This window comes from Camellia sinensis, chromosome 5 (genome assembly GCF_055761805.1).
Source record: "Camellia sinensis isolate YWXY chromosome 5, ASM5576180v1, whole genome shotgun sequence".
Taxonomy (NCBI): domain Eukaryota; kingdom Viridiplantae; phylum Streptophyta; class Magnoliopsida; order Ericales; family Theaceae; genus Camellia; species Camellia sinensis.
Genome location: NC_138965.1, coordinates 113,350,224 through 113,366,492, shown reverse-complemented (window position 1 = coordinate 113,366,492; position 16,269 = coordinate 113,350,224). Strand labels below are relative to the sequence as shown.

Below are 16,269 nucleotides of genomic sequence, written 5' to 3'. Positions count from 1 at the left end.
AGAAAACCCCCCCAAAAACAAGAAAGGAAAAGGTTTCTTCAATCTGCAAATACAATATCTCCACCAATTATAAGGTTTCCTTAAATCCCAAAAAGAGAAAATGAAAGGTTTCTTCAATCTCCAAATACAATATCTCCACCTAGTTATTCACAAATATTGAAAGTGTTTCCCTAAATAAATAAGGCCGGAGGAAACCCACCAAATAAAATTTTAATGTACATGTAGAAAAATTTCAGGCACAGTGAAACAGACATCACTACAAGCATTCGAGTTATATAAATTGGCAGAGCTACATAAAAAGATTCGCATTATAAATAAACCACACATTTTGGCAACACATACAAGTCAAATATAATTCAAATAATGTATAAAGAGGTCAGAAAATCTAAAACTATCGTGTGCTATCTTATTGGAATTCCATGGAAGATTATACAAAGTCATCAACCAATCGCCAAATGCTCTACTAGTCATGAATTCTAATGATAAAACTACAACAATTACATTCGCGAGAAATTAAGAACATGGTTCTGGATTTTTGATACAGCTCAGAATGAAACAAGGTCCACCAACCACAAAAAATACCTTCTTGGTCGTGGAATGCAAGTTTCTCTCTCGTATGGCATCATCAAAGATACACGAAAACAAGATAATCGGGGCAAAAGAACAGAGATAGGTAACCACAAAAAAACAATCATATGAATCGAAATGAACAAGAATTGGAAACATCCTACTAGTACCCACACAATTGAATGAATGTGTATATCACTGAGAACTCTTCTTACCAGAACCATAGTAACTGAGATACCACCGCACAAATTTCTTCAAACCTGTCTGCAGATCTGTTGTGGGCTTGTACCCGAGCTCCTTCTGAGCCAAGCTTATATTCGCGTGCGTGAATTGCACATCCCCATTCCTAGGCAACTTCATGATCATCCTCTTAGCCTTAACTTTCAAAAGCCTTTCCAAAATCCCAACAAGATCAGAAACTGGAACAGGGGAAGTATTCCCCAAATTAAAAACCCGCAGTTGAGCCGGTCCCTTCTTCTTCCCACCACTCCCAGTGCTTTTCTCAGCAGTGTCCAATGCAGCCAAACAACCCTTCACAATATCATCAATGTAGGTAAAATCACGCGCAACAGTGCCATGATTGGACGCTTCAAAGATCGGAATTGATTTCCCTTTCAATATATCTCTTGTAAAAAAGAAATAAGCCATGTCTGGCCTACCCCAAGGGCCATAAACCGTGAAGAATCGCAACCCGGTTAGCGAAAGCCCGTAAATGTGATTATATGTGTGTGCAATCTCTTCACCAGCCTTTTTTGTGGCTGCATAGAGACTAGCAGGTTGGTCAGTTCTATCTTTTTCTGAAAAGGGTACTTTTGTATTGAGTCCATAGACAGAGCTAGAAGATGCCCAAACAATTGAAGGTTGTGGATTGACTGATTTACAGACTTCAAGAACACTAACAAGACCAGCAATGTTGCTATGAACATAAGAGCTTGGATTTTCCATAGCATACCTCACACCAGCTTGAGCAGCCAAATGCATTACATGGGTAAATGAAACAACCTCAAAAAGCTTCTTCAAAAGATCAATGTCATTGATATCACCTTCAACAATGAAAATTCCACTTCGTTCCAAAAGGGCTTGTCGAGCTCGCTTCAGAGATGGATCGTAGTAATCGTTGAAGTTGTCGAGGCCGAGGACACCGTCGCCACGGCGTTTGAGGGCGGCGGAGACATGGGTTCCGACGAAGCCGGCGGCGCCGGTGACGAGGACGGTGAAGCCATTGTGGGATCGGACTCGGGCAGAGGATCGAACCCGTTTTTCCCAAACTGGGTCGGCCCAAGAATGGGTTCGGAGAGATCGGCGAGAGAGATCTGAAGAGATTGGGGAAGAAGAAGAAGAAGAAGAGGGTGATCTGAAGAAGAAGATCAAGATTAAGCCTAAGAACATGAAGGACCAGAAAGTGAGCTTGGCAAGAGAAGAGTGGAATCTGAGTCTGTGAATGTATGGTGATTTCTCCATCTTGAACTTTCCTGGGGTTGATGGGGTGTTATCAATGTGGGACATTTGCTTCAATTGTGACATTTTCTTGGGAAAATCTGGGGGATTTTGATCAAAACCCTAGATTTCTTTTCTCTTTTTTTTTTCTGGGTTTTCTTGTAATGTGGAGGAAAATCTAGGGTTAGGTCATAGGAAAAGTTTCTATTTCTTTCTCAAATCTTCTCCTTGTTGGTGTTGAAGATAAGAAAAGAAAGAAAAAGAAAAGAAAAACAAAGAGAGAAAGCAAAAGAAGGGTGTGGTGTTGGTGGTATTCAACTTTATTTTTTCTTTATTTGTAGAATCTTCTGGTTTCTTGGAATGACTGGTTGGTTCTGCACTTTGGTGGCTTTTCTTGGCTCTGTAAGAGGAAAGATTGAGATTTGTTGATTAATCAAGAAAATGGGTTTTTGGAGAGAGAGAGAGAGAATGGGTTTTGAATTGACTAAAAATGGAGATCAAGAAGAGTCAAACAGAGAGAGACTGTAACTAGTGAAATGGGTTAATCTTAATTCCATTGATCTAGGTTATAAACTATTTTTTTCCCTAATCATTAGCCTAAGAAAATTAAACCTAGTTTTGAGTAAAAAATGTTTGGATTAATGATAAACAAAGGCACTTTCATTGGTTTAGGCAGGCCTTGAAATCCAGGCCTCCATTTTTATGCAATCTTTATTTAACGTTGTTTTGTTATGTGGGTGGGAGCTCTTCAATTAGCGATGAGATTTGATTGAAATATGGGATTTGAAGTGAATGAGATTTTTTAGGCTAATTAGGTCTCGTTTGGAAACAAGCTAATTTAATAATTTTTTTAGCTTTTTGGCTAAAATATGAGCTAAAAAAAACTAGTACGTTTGGGTTGATTTTTTGGCTTTTTTACGAAAAGATATGCAAAAAGTAAAGAGAAAAGAGAATTTTTGACTTTTTGGTATGGGTTGTTGGCTTTTTGACTAATTTAGTAACTTGTTGACTTTTTGATTAAAAAAGAGGGTTCCCAAACGAGGCCTTATTATGAGTGGTTCTAAATTTCACACCATTGAAAGGTGTGAGAGATCTGTGGAGAGTTGAAATTTTGATTTTTATAAATGATTTCATCATATGTTATGACTAATTATAGAAATTTATTACCAAAAATTACTACTACTAATCAATCACTATTAATGCAGCTCTATTACCATGTTTAATTTACCAAAAATGTTAGAGGCCCCAAAAATTCTACCAAAAGTTTTACCAAATGTCTCACATGGGTGTGGGACCCACATGGGACCCACATTGTGTGGGTCCCACACCCATGTGAGACATTTGGTAAAACTTTTGGTAGAATATTTGGGATCTCTAGCACTACTCTTAATTTACTAATAAGTACTACACACATTAATTATTATATTAATTAATGTATCAATACATGTTATAATAATATAATTTTAAAATTATAAACCATACCTATTATACAAATTATAAAAATTAAAACTAATCAGTTTGTGTGATTTGAGTTTTTTAGATTAAGTTTTTTAGAGTGTGTTTGGTAACGTTTACGTTTTCAGTTTATATTTACAAAAATTTTATAAACTGATTTTTGTTTATTTTTTGTTTATTTTTAGAAAAACATAAACTACAAACGCGTTTGGTAATTGACAAAATGTTTAAAAAAATTTAAAAATATAAAAAAGAGTGAGAAATGGCAAGTGGTGGCAAGTGACGGCGGAAGACAGTGGTAGAAAGTGGTGACGGTGGGTGGTGGGTAGCTGGTGGTAGTAGGTGGTGGCGGGTGGATGTGGGTGGTGGTGGTGAGTGGGTGGATGGATGACGGTGGCAGGTGGTGGGTGGTAGCGGGTGGGTGGTGGTGGTGGTGGTGGTGGCCGGCGGCGGGTGGTGGGTGGTGGGGGCAGGTGGGTGGCGGATAGGGGGTGGTGGAGGGTGAGTGGTGGTGGCAGTTAGGTGGCAAGTGGTGGTGGTTGTGGGTGCGTGGATGACGGTGGCGGGTGGTGGCTGGTAGCGAGTGGGTGGTGGTGGCGGGTGGTGGGTGGTGGTGGCAGGTGGGTGGCGGATGGCGGGTGGTGGTGGGTGGTGACGGGTGGGTGGTGGGTGGTGATGGTGGGTGGTAGTGATGGGTGACGGTGGCGAGTGGTAGGTGGTAGCGAGTGAGTGGTAGTGGTGGTGGTGGTGGCGGGTGGGTGGCTGGTGACAAGTGGTGACGGGTGGGTGGGTGACGGTGGCGGGTGGTAGGTGGTAGCGAGTGGGTGGTGGTGGCAGGTGGGTGGTGGGTGGTGGTGGCAGGTGGGTGGTGAGTGGATGGTGGTGGATGGTAGTGGCAGGTGGGTGGTGAGTGGTGGTGGCAAGTAGGTGGCGGGCGGTGGATGGTAGTGGCGGGTGGATAGCAAGTGGGTGATGGGTAGTGGTGGTGGTGGTGGTGGTGGCGGCGGTGGCGGTGAGGGGTGGGTGGTGGCGGCGAGTGGGTGGCAGGTGGGTGGTGGTGGAAGACGGTGGTGGAAAATGATGGCGGGTGGTGGCTAGTGTTGGGTGGTAAAAAAAAAAAAAAAACTGAAAACTCAAAATGGAAACACATTTTTTGTGTTTTCATTTTTTGGCCAAATTTATAAACTGAGACCACTGATTTATAAATCAAAAATTTTAACAAACAAGTTTTTATTTGAGTTTTTTAAATTTTTGTAAATATAAACAGAAAACTGAAAACGTAAGTGTTACCAAACAGCATCTTAAAAATTGAGTTTTTTGGTTTTCGTGTTTTTTTTTAGTGAATATTTTTAAAATTTTAAATATTTTTTTACATTTTTAGATGCACATTACTTAGATGTATCTAAAAAGTAAAAAAATTGTAAAAAAATATTTTAAAAAATTAACAAATACATAAAAATACAAAAAATGCACTGAATTCTCGTAATTTTTTTTTATATTTTTGATATTTAGTGAATTTTTAAAAGATTTTTTTTCACAATTTTTTTTTATTTTTAGATATATTTATGTTAGGTATGTCTAAAAAGTAAAAAACAAATTGTTTAAAATATTAAAAAAATTTAGTAAAAATAAAAAAACATGAAAAACAAGAAAGTAGAATTTTCTGAAAAATATTTTTTGAAAAGTATAACCAAGCAAAGTAAATAAAATTATACCACATTCATTAATACATATACCAATTAGTGCGTATAATTATCACACCTTTATGTTGTGTTTGATTAGGAATTTGAAGAAGAATTTAAAAAGAGAAATAGAAAAGATAGGTGGAATGTGAATAAATATACTTATATTTCATTTAATTTTATCCACTTTTTTCTTTTTCTTTTTTTCCAAATCGCTTAACCAAACAAACACAGCGTTAAAACAAACGCAGTCTTAATACAATCATTAAAATTGAAGAGTATTTCCTTTGATAGTAGTTATATTTTTTAAGATAAATTACACTAATATTACAAATTCCTTTCACATTTTAAAAATTACACTAATTTTTCTATCAATAACATTTTAAAAATTACACTAATTTCTCTATCAATATTTATTGTTTAATGGTGGCCAAAAAAAAAAAGAAAAAAGTGTAATTATTAATACTATCAAATAAATAGATGAAATTATCGTATTATCTTAATTTTTCTATTGTCCTCTCCCTTCTACTTTACTCTACCTTACTTCTCTCTTCATCCATCACCCAACTATAACTTACATTGTTGTAAGCCACATTGTCTTACCCTTATCTTCTATCCTTCAATTGCTACCCCATTGAAATTCATTCCCATCTCCAATATCAACACATCAATCCTTTGAACCCATTATCCCATTTAAAAACATTAATACAAACTCCTTTTTATCAACCAAACGTTATCCCAAAAAAATTTAATAGGATCTCTGTTTATTTAATCTCAAGCACTCATTTCACCAATTTCACTTATATCATCACTCACATCTACACAAAGCTCATTCATGTTAGTTGATATTGTATATGTATTATATTCACTATATATACAATATTCAATAACAATAAACATCAAAATGTTTTCAACTAGAAACATTCTCTACTTTCGAAGTTGAAGCACTAATTAACATGAGTTAACGATAAACTATGAAATGTGACAATATACAATACTTTTATAATCTTAGTGATGGAACAAAATTTTCAAATTTTTAAGAGAGATTAGTATAATTTATCTCATTTAAGAACCATCTTTATTTCAATCATGAATAATTAGTGTTTCCAAAATGACTTAAATTTCAATTTTCAACTATGAATTTTAAAATTTTTAAACCTAAGTTGCAAAATTCAAATTATTTGAAAATCCAAAATCTCTGTAGAGTAAACCCTAACCTTAAACATTTGAATCATGAATGTGGTTGGGCATTCTTTCTTTTACTTCTTTTTTAGTTCAAAAAATAAATATACATTATTATGAATTTTGAATTCTAAATAATATTAAAGGTACTTTAGGTGAGAGACTACTTGACATCCAAATTTTTTTTTTTTTTTTTGGGTCCAACACAAAACATTTTCTGTTTGTTCTATTGAAAGAAGACAGTATTTTTTTGAAGTTTATGATAGGAACCATAAATACGGTTGCCTTTAAAACTTTTCACTGGACACTTACTACCAAGATTCATTTAATTTTATCAAACAACCTTTTTTGTTTTTTGTTTGACAAAAAGATAACAACTTCATTTAAATGAAAGATAAATAAATGGAGAACGCAAAAGCATTCATACATATTGGACTGAAAAAAGACAACCTAGCACCTAACAAAAGAGAGACTAGCACTTAATTGCACAATTAAATAAATGGAGAACATAAGCATTCACACATATTGGACTGAAAGAAGACAACCTAGCACCTAACAAAAGAGAGACTAGCACTTAATTGTACAAAACTACCAACAAAAACTTACCCACACACACACCAAAAAAAAAAAAAAAACTAATTTTTTGACTTTTTAATTTTTTTTACACAAATAGTCATAAAAAAAGTCAATTTTTTAACACAAAAAGTCAAAAAAATCACCAAAAAAAATAAATTAAAAAGTCAATTTTTTACCAACTTTTCAAAACACCACATAAAATAGTATATATAAAAAATTAGAGCTCCTGTTGTGTAAGGAAATGAATAAGATTGAAATGTTTAGAAGCATAATATACAAATAAAAAATTCATACATAATTTTTATATAAAATAATGTGATTCATTATGATTTTTTAATTTAAAACAAAAGGTTAACTTCACTTTCGATACCTAAACCATCGTTATATTTATATTTCATTTTTAAATTATCAATTTTATTTATTTAATTCCTAAAGTTCTAATTTTTAGTTCATGTAATTCAATTCGAGATGATTGTATAAATCAGTAATTGTTGAAGCTTGATTTGAATGGCAAAATGTCATTTTCAAAATTTGAACAACTTAAACTATATATAATCAAGCACTACTATTTTTTTTTTTTTCACTATTTTGAAAAAACTACTGCTCAAAACCAATTTGATGGATTTTTGATTGAGTACTACTATTAATACCTCATTTATTATTTTAGGTTCTCCATTTCTTTAGACCCCCACTTATAAATTTTAAAATTCTTAAAAGTTCTTTTCTCCCATCAAATAATACCAAAATTATTCTTACAAAAATTTCACCCTCACTCAAATGCACACTCTCACACCCCTAAAAACCATTTTCTCCCAAAACCCTAACAAAAAAAATTCCCCAAAACCAATTGTCCCTCACGACGATGGAAGAAAAATATTTTTAAAGTGAATTAATTGGTGCAAAGAACGTATTCCTTATGATCTTCGCTTTTTTGTTCGCATTAGGTGCATGTGGCTTCCTTCAATTCTATTCATTTCTTTGATCAACCCTAAACCTTGAAAACAACGGATATAAATATATACCTATGTGTATGTATAGTTCAAAGGGAGCAAATTCGCATTTTGCTCAATCTCAATCTCGCTCTTTCCTCATTCCCTGAAATCTCTCTCGTCTCTCTTTCACTGAGAATGTTCAGACCTATGTTCTTGAACCAATAAGTTATGTTCGGGCATGTGTTCCTAAACAAATAATCAATATTCTAGCATGTATCCTCGAACTTGATAAAATGAAAATTCTTGCAAATGTAAACAATTTTAACCTTTCAAAATCTATTAAATTTCCATGTTTGAACCTGTATTGCCGAACAAATCATCAATGTTCAAGCCTGTATTCTCGAACAAATAAGCAATGTTTGGGTCAGTATTCCCGAATTTTGGTCATATGTTCGGGAATTTGGTATCAAAAAAAAAAAAACGAATAGTTTTCATCATTTTTGCTCTGTTTTTCAAGAAACTTTCCTTACATGGCCAACCTCCTCTGAGTTGATAACACAATCAAAGTTATGAACCTCCTCTAAACTTACATTATTGTACTCCTCTCGTCTCATGAAGCTATGGTTACTAGGAAAAACTTTCACTCATTGCCATTACAGGAGAAGTGTGTGTAACCAAATGGTTGTCATTGTTGCCGCAGGTATATCGCCGCTATTCTCAATGTTTTGAGGGTGAAATTTGGAGAAGATCAATGGATGGTGATAAATGTGAGTGCTCTCATAAATCCTATCTCATTAGTGGGTGTGTGGGCTTAATTATGATATGAGATGTTCCAAAATGATTGATGTCAATAATAAATATGGCGCTAATAGCAGCACTCTTTTTGATTATATGATTGAATTGTTCAAATTTTGAAATTACCTTTTTGACCATCACATTAAGCTTCAACAGCTACTTATTTTTCAATCGATTTTAATGAACTAAAATAAGAAATTTATGAGATTAAATGGATGAAGTTGATAATTCAAGGATCAAATAGAAAAAAAAAATGGTGATAGTTCAGGTAATTAGAAGTGAAATTCACCAACAACAAAAAACAACTCTATAAAAATAATTTTAATTTATAAAATAATATTATCACATAATTCTTATGATTTTTTTGTATAAATTTTTTAAATGAATAATTTTTTATTTTTTGAAAACACATTAGATGGGTAGGGTTGAAGGTTGAGAAGGTCCGCTCAGCTTCCATGTTGATTACACTTGCATCATCTATTGTAAACTATAGGCGTACTTTTATATCAATAATAATTTAAATCTCTTATAAATAACACCTCACACATACATTTTTGAATATCTATATGTAGATATGCATATATTATTATTATTATTATTTTTTAAAATATGAAGTCAATATGTGAATCTAGAAATTTTGAACATTCAGAATTGTGTTTTTATCTTATATTTACGGAGAGAAAAGATAAGAAGAAAAAAAATAATAAAACCAAATAAGTTTTTCTTAAATCCTTTTTGTTGGCATAGAAAAATCAGGAAAAATATAAAATAGATATTACTCAAAATTGTCATTTATTGTTTTATATATATATAAGTAATTTTATTTTTCTTATATTTTTTTTTGTTGACATATTAAAATCCTAACACAACTGTTATAACTATTTTTTCATCAATGTATGATATTACAAAAAAATATAATGAATTACAATCATAAAGACGACATATAATGAATACAAAGAAATTCTCAAAATATGAAACAAAATTTCCAAATAAATGTTTAAAAAATCAAATCAATACAAATGAAAATATTCGAACCCCTATTAATTGAAGTACAAGTGTTCAGGCCAATCAGTTAACCCAATTGATTGACCATAACCAATTTGTTAAGTTTTATGGGGAAATTACAAATACATGAAGCAGTGGGAAAAAAATTACACTACAAATAGCTTTTCTTTTTTTTTTCTTTTTTTTTTTTTTTACGCAATTCTGATTTCCAGAAAGAGTTGCACCAAGTACAAAAATGTAATTTTTTACGCGCAGGAGAATTGCACCATCATGGAAATGTAATTTTTTCCACACCATTCCACTGAAATGCAATTTTCCCAAGTTTTATTTGATAGGGTTTGTATGCCACGAAAACTTTCCATATTTTCATTAATTGTAAGATTGGTTTAGCAATTGCTTTTTTTAAGTAGGTTTTTATGCTTGGTAATTTTTTGCTAGTGAAAAAGTTGTGTGGATCTTTAACTTCTTTTTTTTTTTTTTTTTTAATCAATTATTGACTTTTTTTAATCAAAAACAAAAAAGTTGCTTCTTTTTTTTTTGGCACTTAAATAGCCAAAAATGAATTTTTTTAATTGAAACCAAACATAGCCTCAGTCTCTATTTTTCCTTCTTGTGCCAAATGTGTGATGATGGTTAGTGTTTTGGATATGTTTGTCTTTTCCTTCCAAATATAAAACAATAATAAAAACATTGATGAATAATATGCCTTATTTGAGGGGCTTCTTGTTGCTAAGACAAACCCCTTTTATGGCTGTCACTGAACCTGTTAGATTCACTTCCTCCTTATCTCGTGTTGCATATTTCTCTCGAAGTTGTGAAAATAGGAACAAATCCAAACAACCCCTATATTTGTGATTTTTTTGGTTTTGTTTTCATTTTTCATTTGTTTGTTTTTTTCTCGGATCAGTAAGTGTAATAGACGTGGAATGAGTGGAAGTAACCTGATTCACTTTAATTAGTTGGATAAATACAAGGTGAGCCCTTCTCATCTCTTTTGCCGAGCTAGGTTGAATACTGAATTGTTCAAAATTAATTTAAAATTTTAGCAAGTTCAAAAAATATAGTCAAACTTGATTTGTTTTTTTTTTTAACTAGTAAGTATTAATCTAGCCAATATAGCTCGAGTAGTTTATTTTTTTTTTAAATATATTTTATAATGTATATAAATTTATTGATCCGAGTTCAAATCGAACTAAAAAGTTCAACGAATTTCAAAATATGTTCAAATTCAACTTATTTACATAATGAATTAATCTCAAATGAACTTATAGTTAGCCAATCACAAACCGAGCTTAAGCAATTTAATTTGTTTCACAATCCTATATATATACTCTCATTGATTGAAAGCTCTATGTAAATGTCATATAATCTTGGAAAATTATCAAATATTTTTATATATTTATGAAAAGGAGAGAGAAAATAAAAAAAGAGGTGAGTTAATGCAAGAGGCTAAGAAGGAGACAGAGTCATGTGAGAGTGAGAGGATAGTCACATTAAGTGTGAGGTAATAGTGCAAAGAAAACAAACTTGAAAAGAAGGCAAAAGCTTCTTCTTTATCAAGACACCACCCCTTTATTAGGTACCTTACGTTCCAATTCATGTTAGGTCACCACCACCATGTGTGTATGTACTAGCTACTAGCTTAGGTGGAGATTATTCTCATAATTGAAATCACAAGCACAAAATTAGTTTCCTTCATCTCAAAGTTCACTATGACTTGGAATGAAAAAGAGTGTCGTTTAAGGAAAAATAAATAAACTTTTTCAGTGCCCCACATTAGCTATCACCATATTCATTATAATTACATTCATTTAATGCTGCACTTATTATTCCAAATGGGATGGTCTTTTCTCCAATTAATTGGAAGAATCAAGCTTGTTTTTTCAGTCCATGGCCTCTTTGGTGCGTCCGGATCCTCTAGGGTGAAAACCCTACAGTCATCTCCTAGAGTGAAAAATCTAACGGCTGACATTGAACCTCACCAAAACGACGTCGTTTTGGTGAGGTTCTTTAAAAAAAAAAATTCAATCCATGGTCTCCTCTCCTCTCCTCTTCTCTCTCTACCTTTTCTTTTCCATTTTCTTGATCAAGAAAACCATTCAAAATCAACAAATCTCACAAATCCATCTCTAAAAATCAATCTCTGAAAATCAATCCATGTATCAAGACCTCGGCTAGTGGCGGCGGCGGCGTCGGGAAGTTCCGGTACGGCGGTGGCGGGTACAAGCCGCCCATACCACCGCCACCGCCAGATGGCTGCAGTGGAGGGTAGGAGTAGGTGGTGGTCTGAGAGGGAGGCGGCGGAGGGTAGTAGAAGGTGCCGGAGCTGGGAGGGGACGGCGGCGGGGGACAAATGGAGGAGGGAGATGAGTGCGGCGGCGGCGGAGGAGATGGAGACCGCGGGGGAGGAGGGGATGGCGGCGGCGGAGGGGGGAGGAGTGGAGTGTTGCATGGGTTGTCGCAGGCGGAACACATTGTGCATTCGATTTGGTACTTTGAACCAACCCATGAATTTGCGAATGCTTGTGAGAGATTTGTTGATGTTGAGATGATGAGAAGAGAGAGAAATTAGAGTCTGAATCCATGAATTGTTTCCATTTTTGTGATGTGAAATGTATGAGTTTGTGTGGATTGCAGAGAATTGGAGAGAGTTTTTGGAAGATGATGAGGAGAGAGAAGAGTGAGGGAAGAGAAAGGGAGAGAGTAGAGAGATGGGCGAGAGCCATCATCTGTTTTTTTTTTTTTGAAAAATCCTCAGCCGTCCGATCCCACTTTAGAGGATCACTCTAGAGAATTCACTCTAGAGGATCCGCTCGCCTCTTTGGTTACATCATTTTTTAGTTTAAAAGTCAAATAATTATTAAAAAAAATTTAAAAAAACCAATTAATTATATAAAAAAATTAAAAATTATCTTTTTTCTCTACTTTTTATACTTTTTTTTTTTGTAAAATATAAAACGTTATTCCAAATATACTAAATTTTTTTTTTACCTCACACTTTAGTCAAAAAATTAAAAAATTACTAAAATAATATATTCCCAAACGAGGCCTAAGTGTAGATTGGAAGGTGTGGTTTCTATGACAGTGGACTTATCTTAGTAATCCAAACCATTCAATTTACAGGATTCGTTAAATGAGTTATTTATACAAAAAATCAAATTAATCGGATATCAATATCAAGATGGAAGATTTATATTTGTATGAGAAAAATAAACGGTCTACATTTTAAATCATACTTGCCCATTTTTTATTTTTATTTATTTTTATTTTTGAAAAGAAATGTAATTCAATTAGGTAACTGTTAATGTCTAATCAATTTGATTTTTTGCATTGATGATTTGCTTAATGAGTCATATTGATTAAATGGTTTAAATTATCAAGATGAACTCAGAGTAGACCCACAACGATGAAAAGTGAAATTTTTTTGACTGGAGCTCGATGGGGACGAGCCTCTTTCTAATTGGAAGTCCAGTCCAATTTTCTGTAGAGACGATGAATTTCATAACACTACGATCTGCTGTGGAATTCATTGACTTTCTTATAAAAATTTGGACTAGATCTGAAAAAAATTAAGAAAGAAATTGACTCTTTATCAAATAATTTATATGAAATTTGACTTTTTTTTAGTTGACTAGAGATCGAGTATAGGTTTTAGTCAAAAACTAGTAGATCTCACAAAATTGGGTCAAAAAATTGGAGAGAAGTTAACTATCTAATATTAGTAATATTATTTTATTAAACAGTTGATTGTCCAACGATTTAGTTTCAAAAATCTTACTTAGAGCATAATAAAAAATAATAAAACTTAGTATGCCACCTTGTCACCTACCAAAGGGAAGAGAATTTATTGTAATTTGCAACATTGGAAATGCTAAAACTAAGAGGATTTGTTTATCTTACACCCTTTGGACTTTAATACATTATAAAAAGGTGTAATGTGTAAACAATTTTGTTGAAGAAAAGATGTTGAAATAAATTAATTAGTAAACAGCTAGGCACATTCAGGTCCATGTGACAGTCTGATAAGAAGGTGAGGCAAACACGTCCTTAGCTGTTGGCTGGGCATCATGTCCCATGACTTGCTTGCTAGTTAATGCAAGGTGTACACCTAAACAAATAATTTTATTTAAAATAAAAAATTAGATAATGAGCATGTGTTTTTGTTGTTTGTTGCTTGTTATTTTTTTATGTTTAAAGCTACTGAAATAAAATAAAAAGAATTAAAAGTCTGAACACCTCATTATTTTTATTTTTTTGTGATAATGCAGTTCGTCCTTGGTGGATGGGTCGGGCTGGTCCAAGCTCTTCAAGTTATCAAATGATCTGCAAGCAAGTCCAAAGGAGAACGGGATAGTCCCCTAGTGAACCCTCTGGCGAGCGAATCAGTAGAGGAAGAAGGAAATATAGAGAGAGAGTGAGAGAGAGAGAGAGAGAGAGATAGAAAAGCTTAACCTTCCTCTTGTCTTCGATTCTTACTTATATCCTTTGGTAATCATTTCACTGTCCCTTGTGACGTGCCCCGTTCCGCCGAAAGCCTGTGCCGTAGCTTACCTTGTTCAGGGTGAGGGGGCTCTGTTCCGACGGGGAGGTGTTGTCGTAATAAATGCTGTGATGGGCTGCATTAATGGTGATGTGTTGTAGCAATAACTCTGCAGATCTTTGTCTGCTGATGTGGCCTGTGTTTCACATGCTATGTGCCCGAATGCCATTGGCCCTCCATGTCCAGATGGCCTCCAGCTGTCCTGGGCTTTGCCAACCGGGTTATGCTATGGGTCCCAAACGATGGGTTTGGGGTTGTTTGCTGTGGGCCGTAAGCCTTGTGGGCCTATCCATGTCAGTAGTCCCCCATTTCTGAGTGCAGCTTTAGCCCAACGAAGGGAATAGTAATAAGGAAGAGAGGTGCGAACCGAGTGGAAAGGTCGACCGTTAGGCGTGCCGACCGCAAGGGTGGCCGAGCGGGAGAAGCTGACCGTGAGGGTGGCCGAGCGGGAGGGGTCGACAGTGAGGCGTGCCGACCGCAAGGGTGGCCGAGTGGGAGAAACTGACCGAGAGGGTGGCCGAGCGGGAGGGGTCGACCGTGAGGCATGCCGACCGCAAGGGTGACCGAACGGGAGAAGCTGACCGTGAGGGTGGCCGAGCGGGAGGGGTCGACCGTGAGGCGTGCCGACCGTGAGGGTGGCCGAGCGGGAGGGGTCGACCGTTAGGCGTGCCGACCGGGGCGGCGCGGGGCTCAAAGAGAGGGGGGTTGCCATGTGATGATGTGAAATAGAAAGGACAAGGTAAGGGGAGGGGACAGTGCATCGTGGCCATACACGTGGTAAAATCGTGGGGGAAGTGAAGCGTTGGGGCAGAAATGAAACGATAGGTCACGAGGGAGGGTTTTGAAAAGGCGGTTTTGGCGGTTGATTTGAAAGGTTTTGAAACGGGCGAAAATTAATATGGATCCATGGAATACGGGTAGACCGTGGGTTTTTGGTATGATTCGTTTCACCTACCTTTTAACAAAAATCAAAATACCCAAGTGTTAATTCCGTCATTGCGCACGACACACTTGTGCAACATTTTCTCAACTTCCTTGCTCCTGCGTCAGAAGTGATTCGTAAGCGAACCCTAGAAATGGCACAAGAAGAAGCGGTGAATGTGAGGGTGGATCCTTTGGGAGACGATGATGCAGAAGAGCTAGCGGCGCGATATAGGGCGGAGACACGAGTGGTGGGGGTGGGGGAACCGGTGGGACAATCGCAGATGTCGGCCCTAATATTGGCCCCAAGGCCAAAAGCCAGGTAGAGCCGGATCAGTGGCACACTAAGGCTGACAAATCCACAATTACTACGGCGGGTTTGGAGGCTATCAGGGAAAGATACCAGATTCCAGCAGAGGTGGAGTTATTGCTGCCAACATCAAGGGAAAGGCCGTCTGATGCTAGGCCACGGGAGTTTTCCCTTTACGAGGAGGCGCTAAAAGGTGGGTTGAGGTTGCCACTGCCCCAAGTGGTGGTTGACGTACTGAACCGTCTGGAGGTAGCACCGGGGCAATTGATGCCCAATGCATGGAAGATTCTGCTGGCCTGTGCGAGCGCGTGGCCCAAGGCGAATGGAGGGGAGGCCATGGCGGTAGACGAGTTCTTTTCCTGTTACAAGGCTTCGGGGCAGCAAGAGACGTGAGTCACCCTACAGGCAGTGATCGGGAGGGGATTGGTGGCGGGGCTACCGACATCGATCAAGGGGTGGCGACCACGGTGGTTCTACGTGTCTGCTAATGGGGGACTAGGGGTGCGCACCATTTGGAAGGTGCCCATTAGGTCCATGGAGTCAAGACTGGGGGCAGCGGCGGAAAAGAGGGTGAAGAGGGTGAAGGAGTGGAGGGAGAGGGAGAAGGCCAAATGGGACGAGCTTGTTCAACCGTCCGCATTGTTCGAGGCAGGGCTGGGACCGCAGCCGAGGGGTGGGGACCTCGACCGAGCAGAATTGGAGGCGAGAAGTGAAGCTCATGAGGTAGAGGATCAGGTCGTACTGGCCAAAGCCACGAAGTTGAAGGAAGCGCGAGGAGACCGACCGCCTCAACCAATCGCACAGGAGAGAATCCGACCGCGCCCAAGGCCGTTGGGGGGGAAAGACTTAAGCATTTTTGAGCGACGA

At 36.6% G+C, this 16,269-nt stretch overlaps 1 protein-coding gene across 1 annotated transcript; it reads right to left on the bottom strand.

Annotated features, from left to right (window-relative positions):
• Nucleotides 1-384: 384 nt before the first annotated feature.
• On the bottom strand, nucleotides 385-2,783 carry LOC114307402 (UDP-glucuronate 4-epimerase 3). The gene has a single exon (XM_028252809.2). The coding sequence runs from the start codon at nucleotides 2,089-2,091 to the stop codon at nucleotides 763-765; it is 1,329 nt and encodes a 442-aa protein (XP_028108610.1). The 5' UTR covers nucleotides 2,092-2,783; the 3' UTR covers nucleotides 385-762.
• Between the last annotated feature and the right edge of the window lie 13,486 nt (nucleotides 2,784-16,269).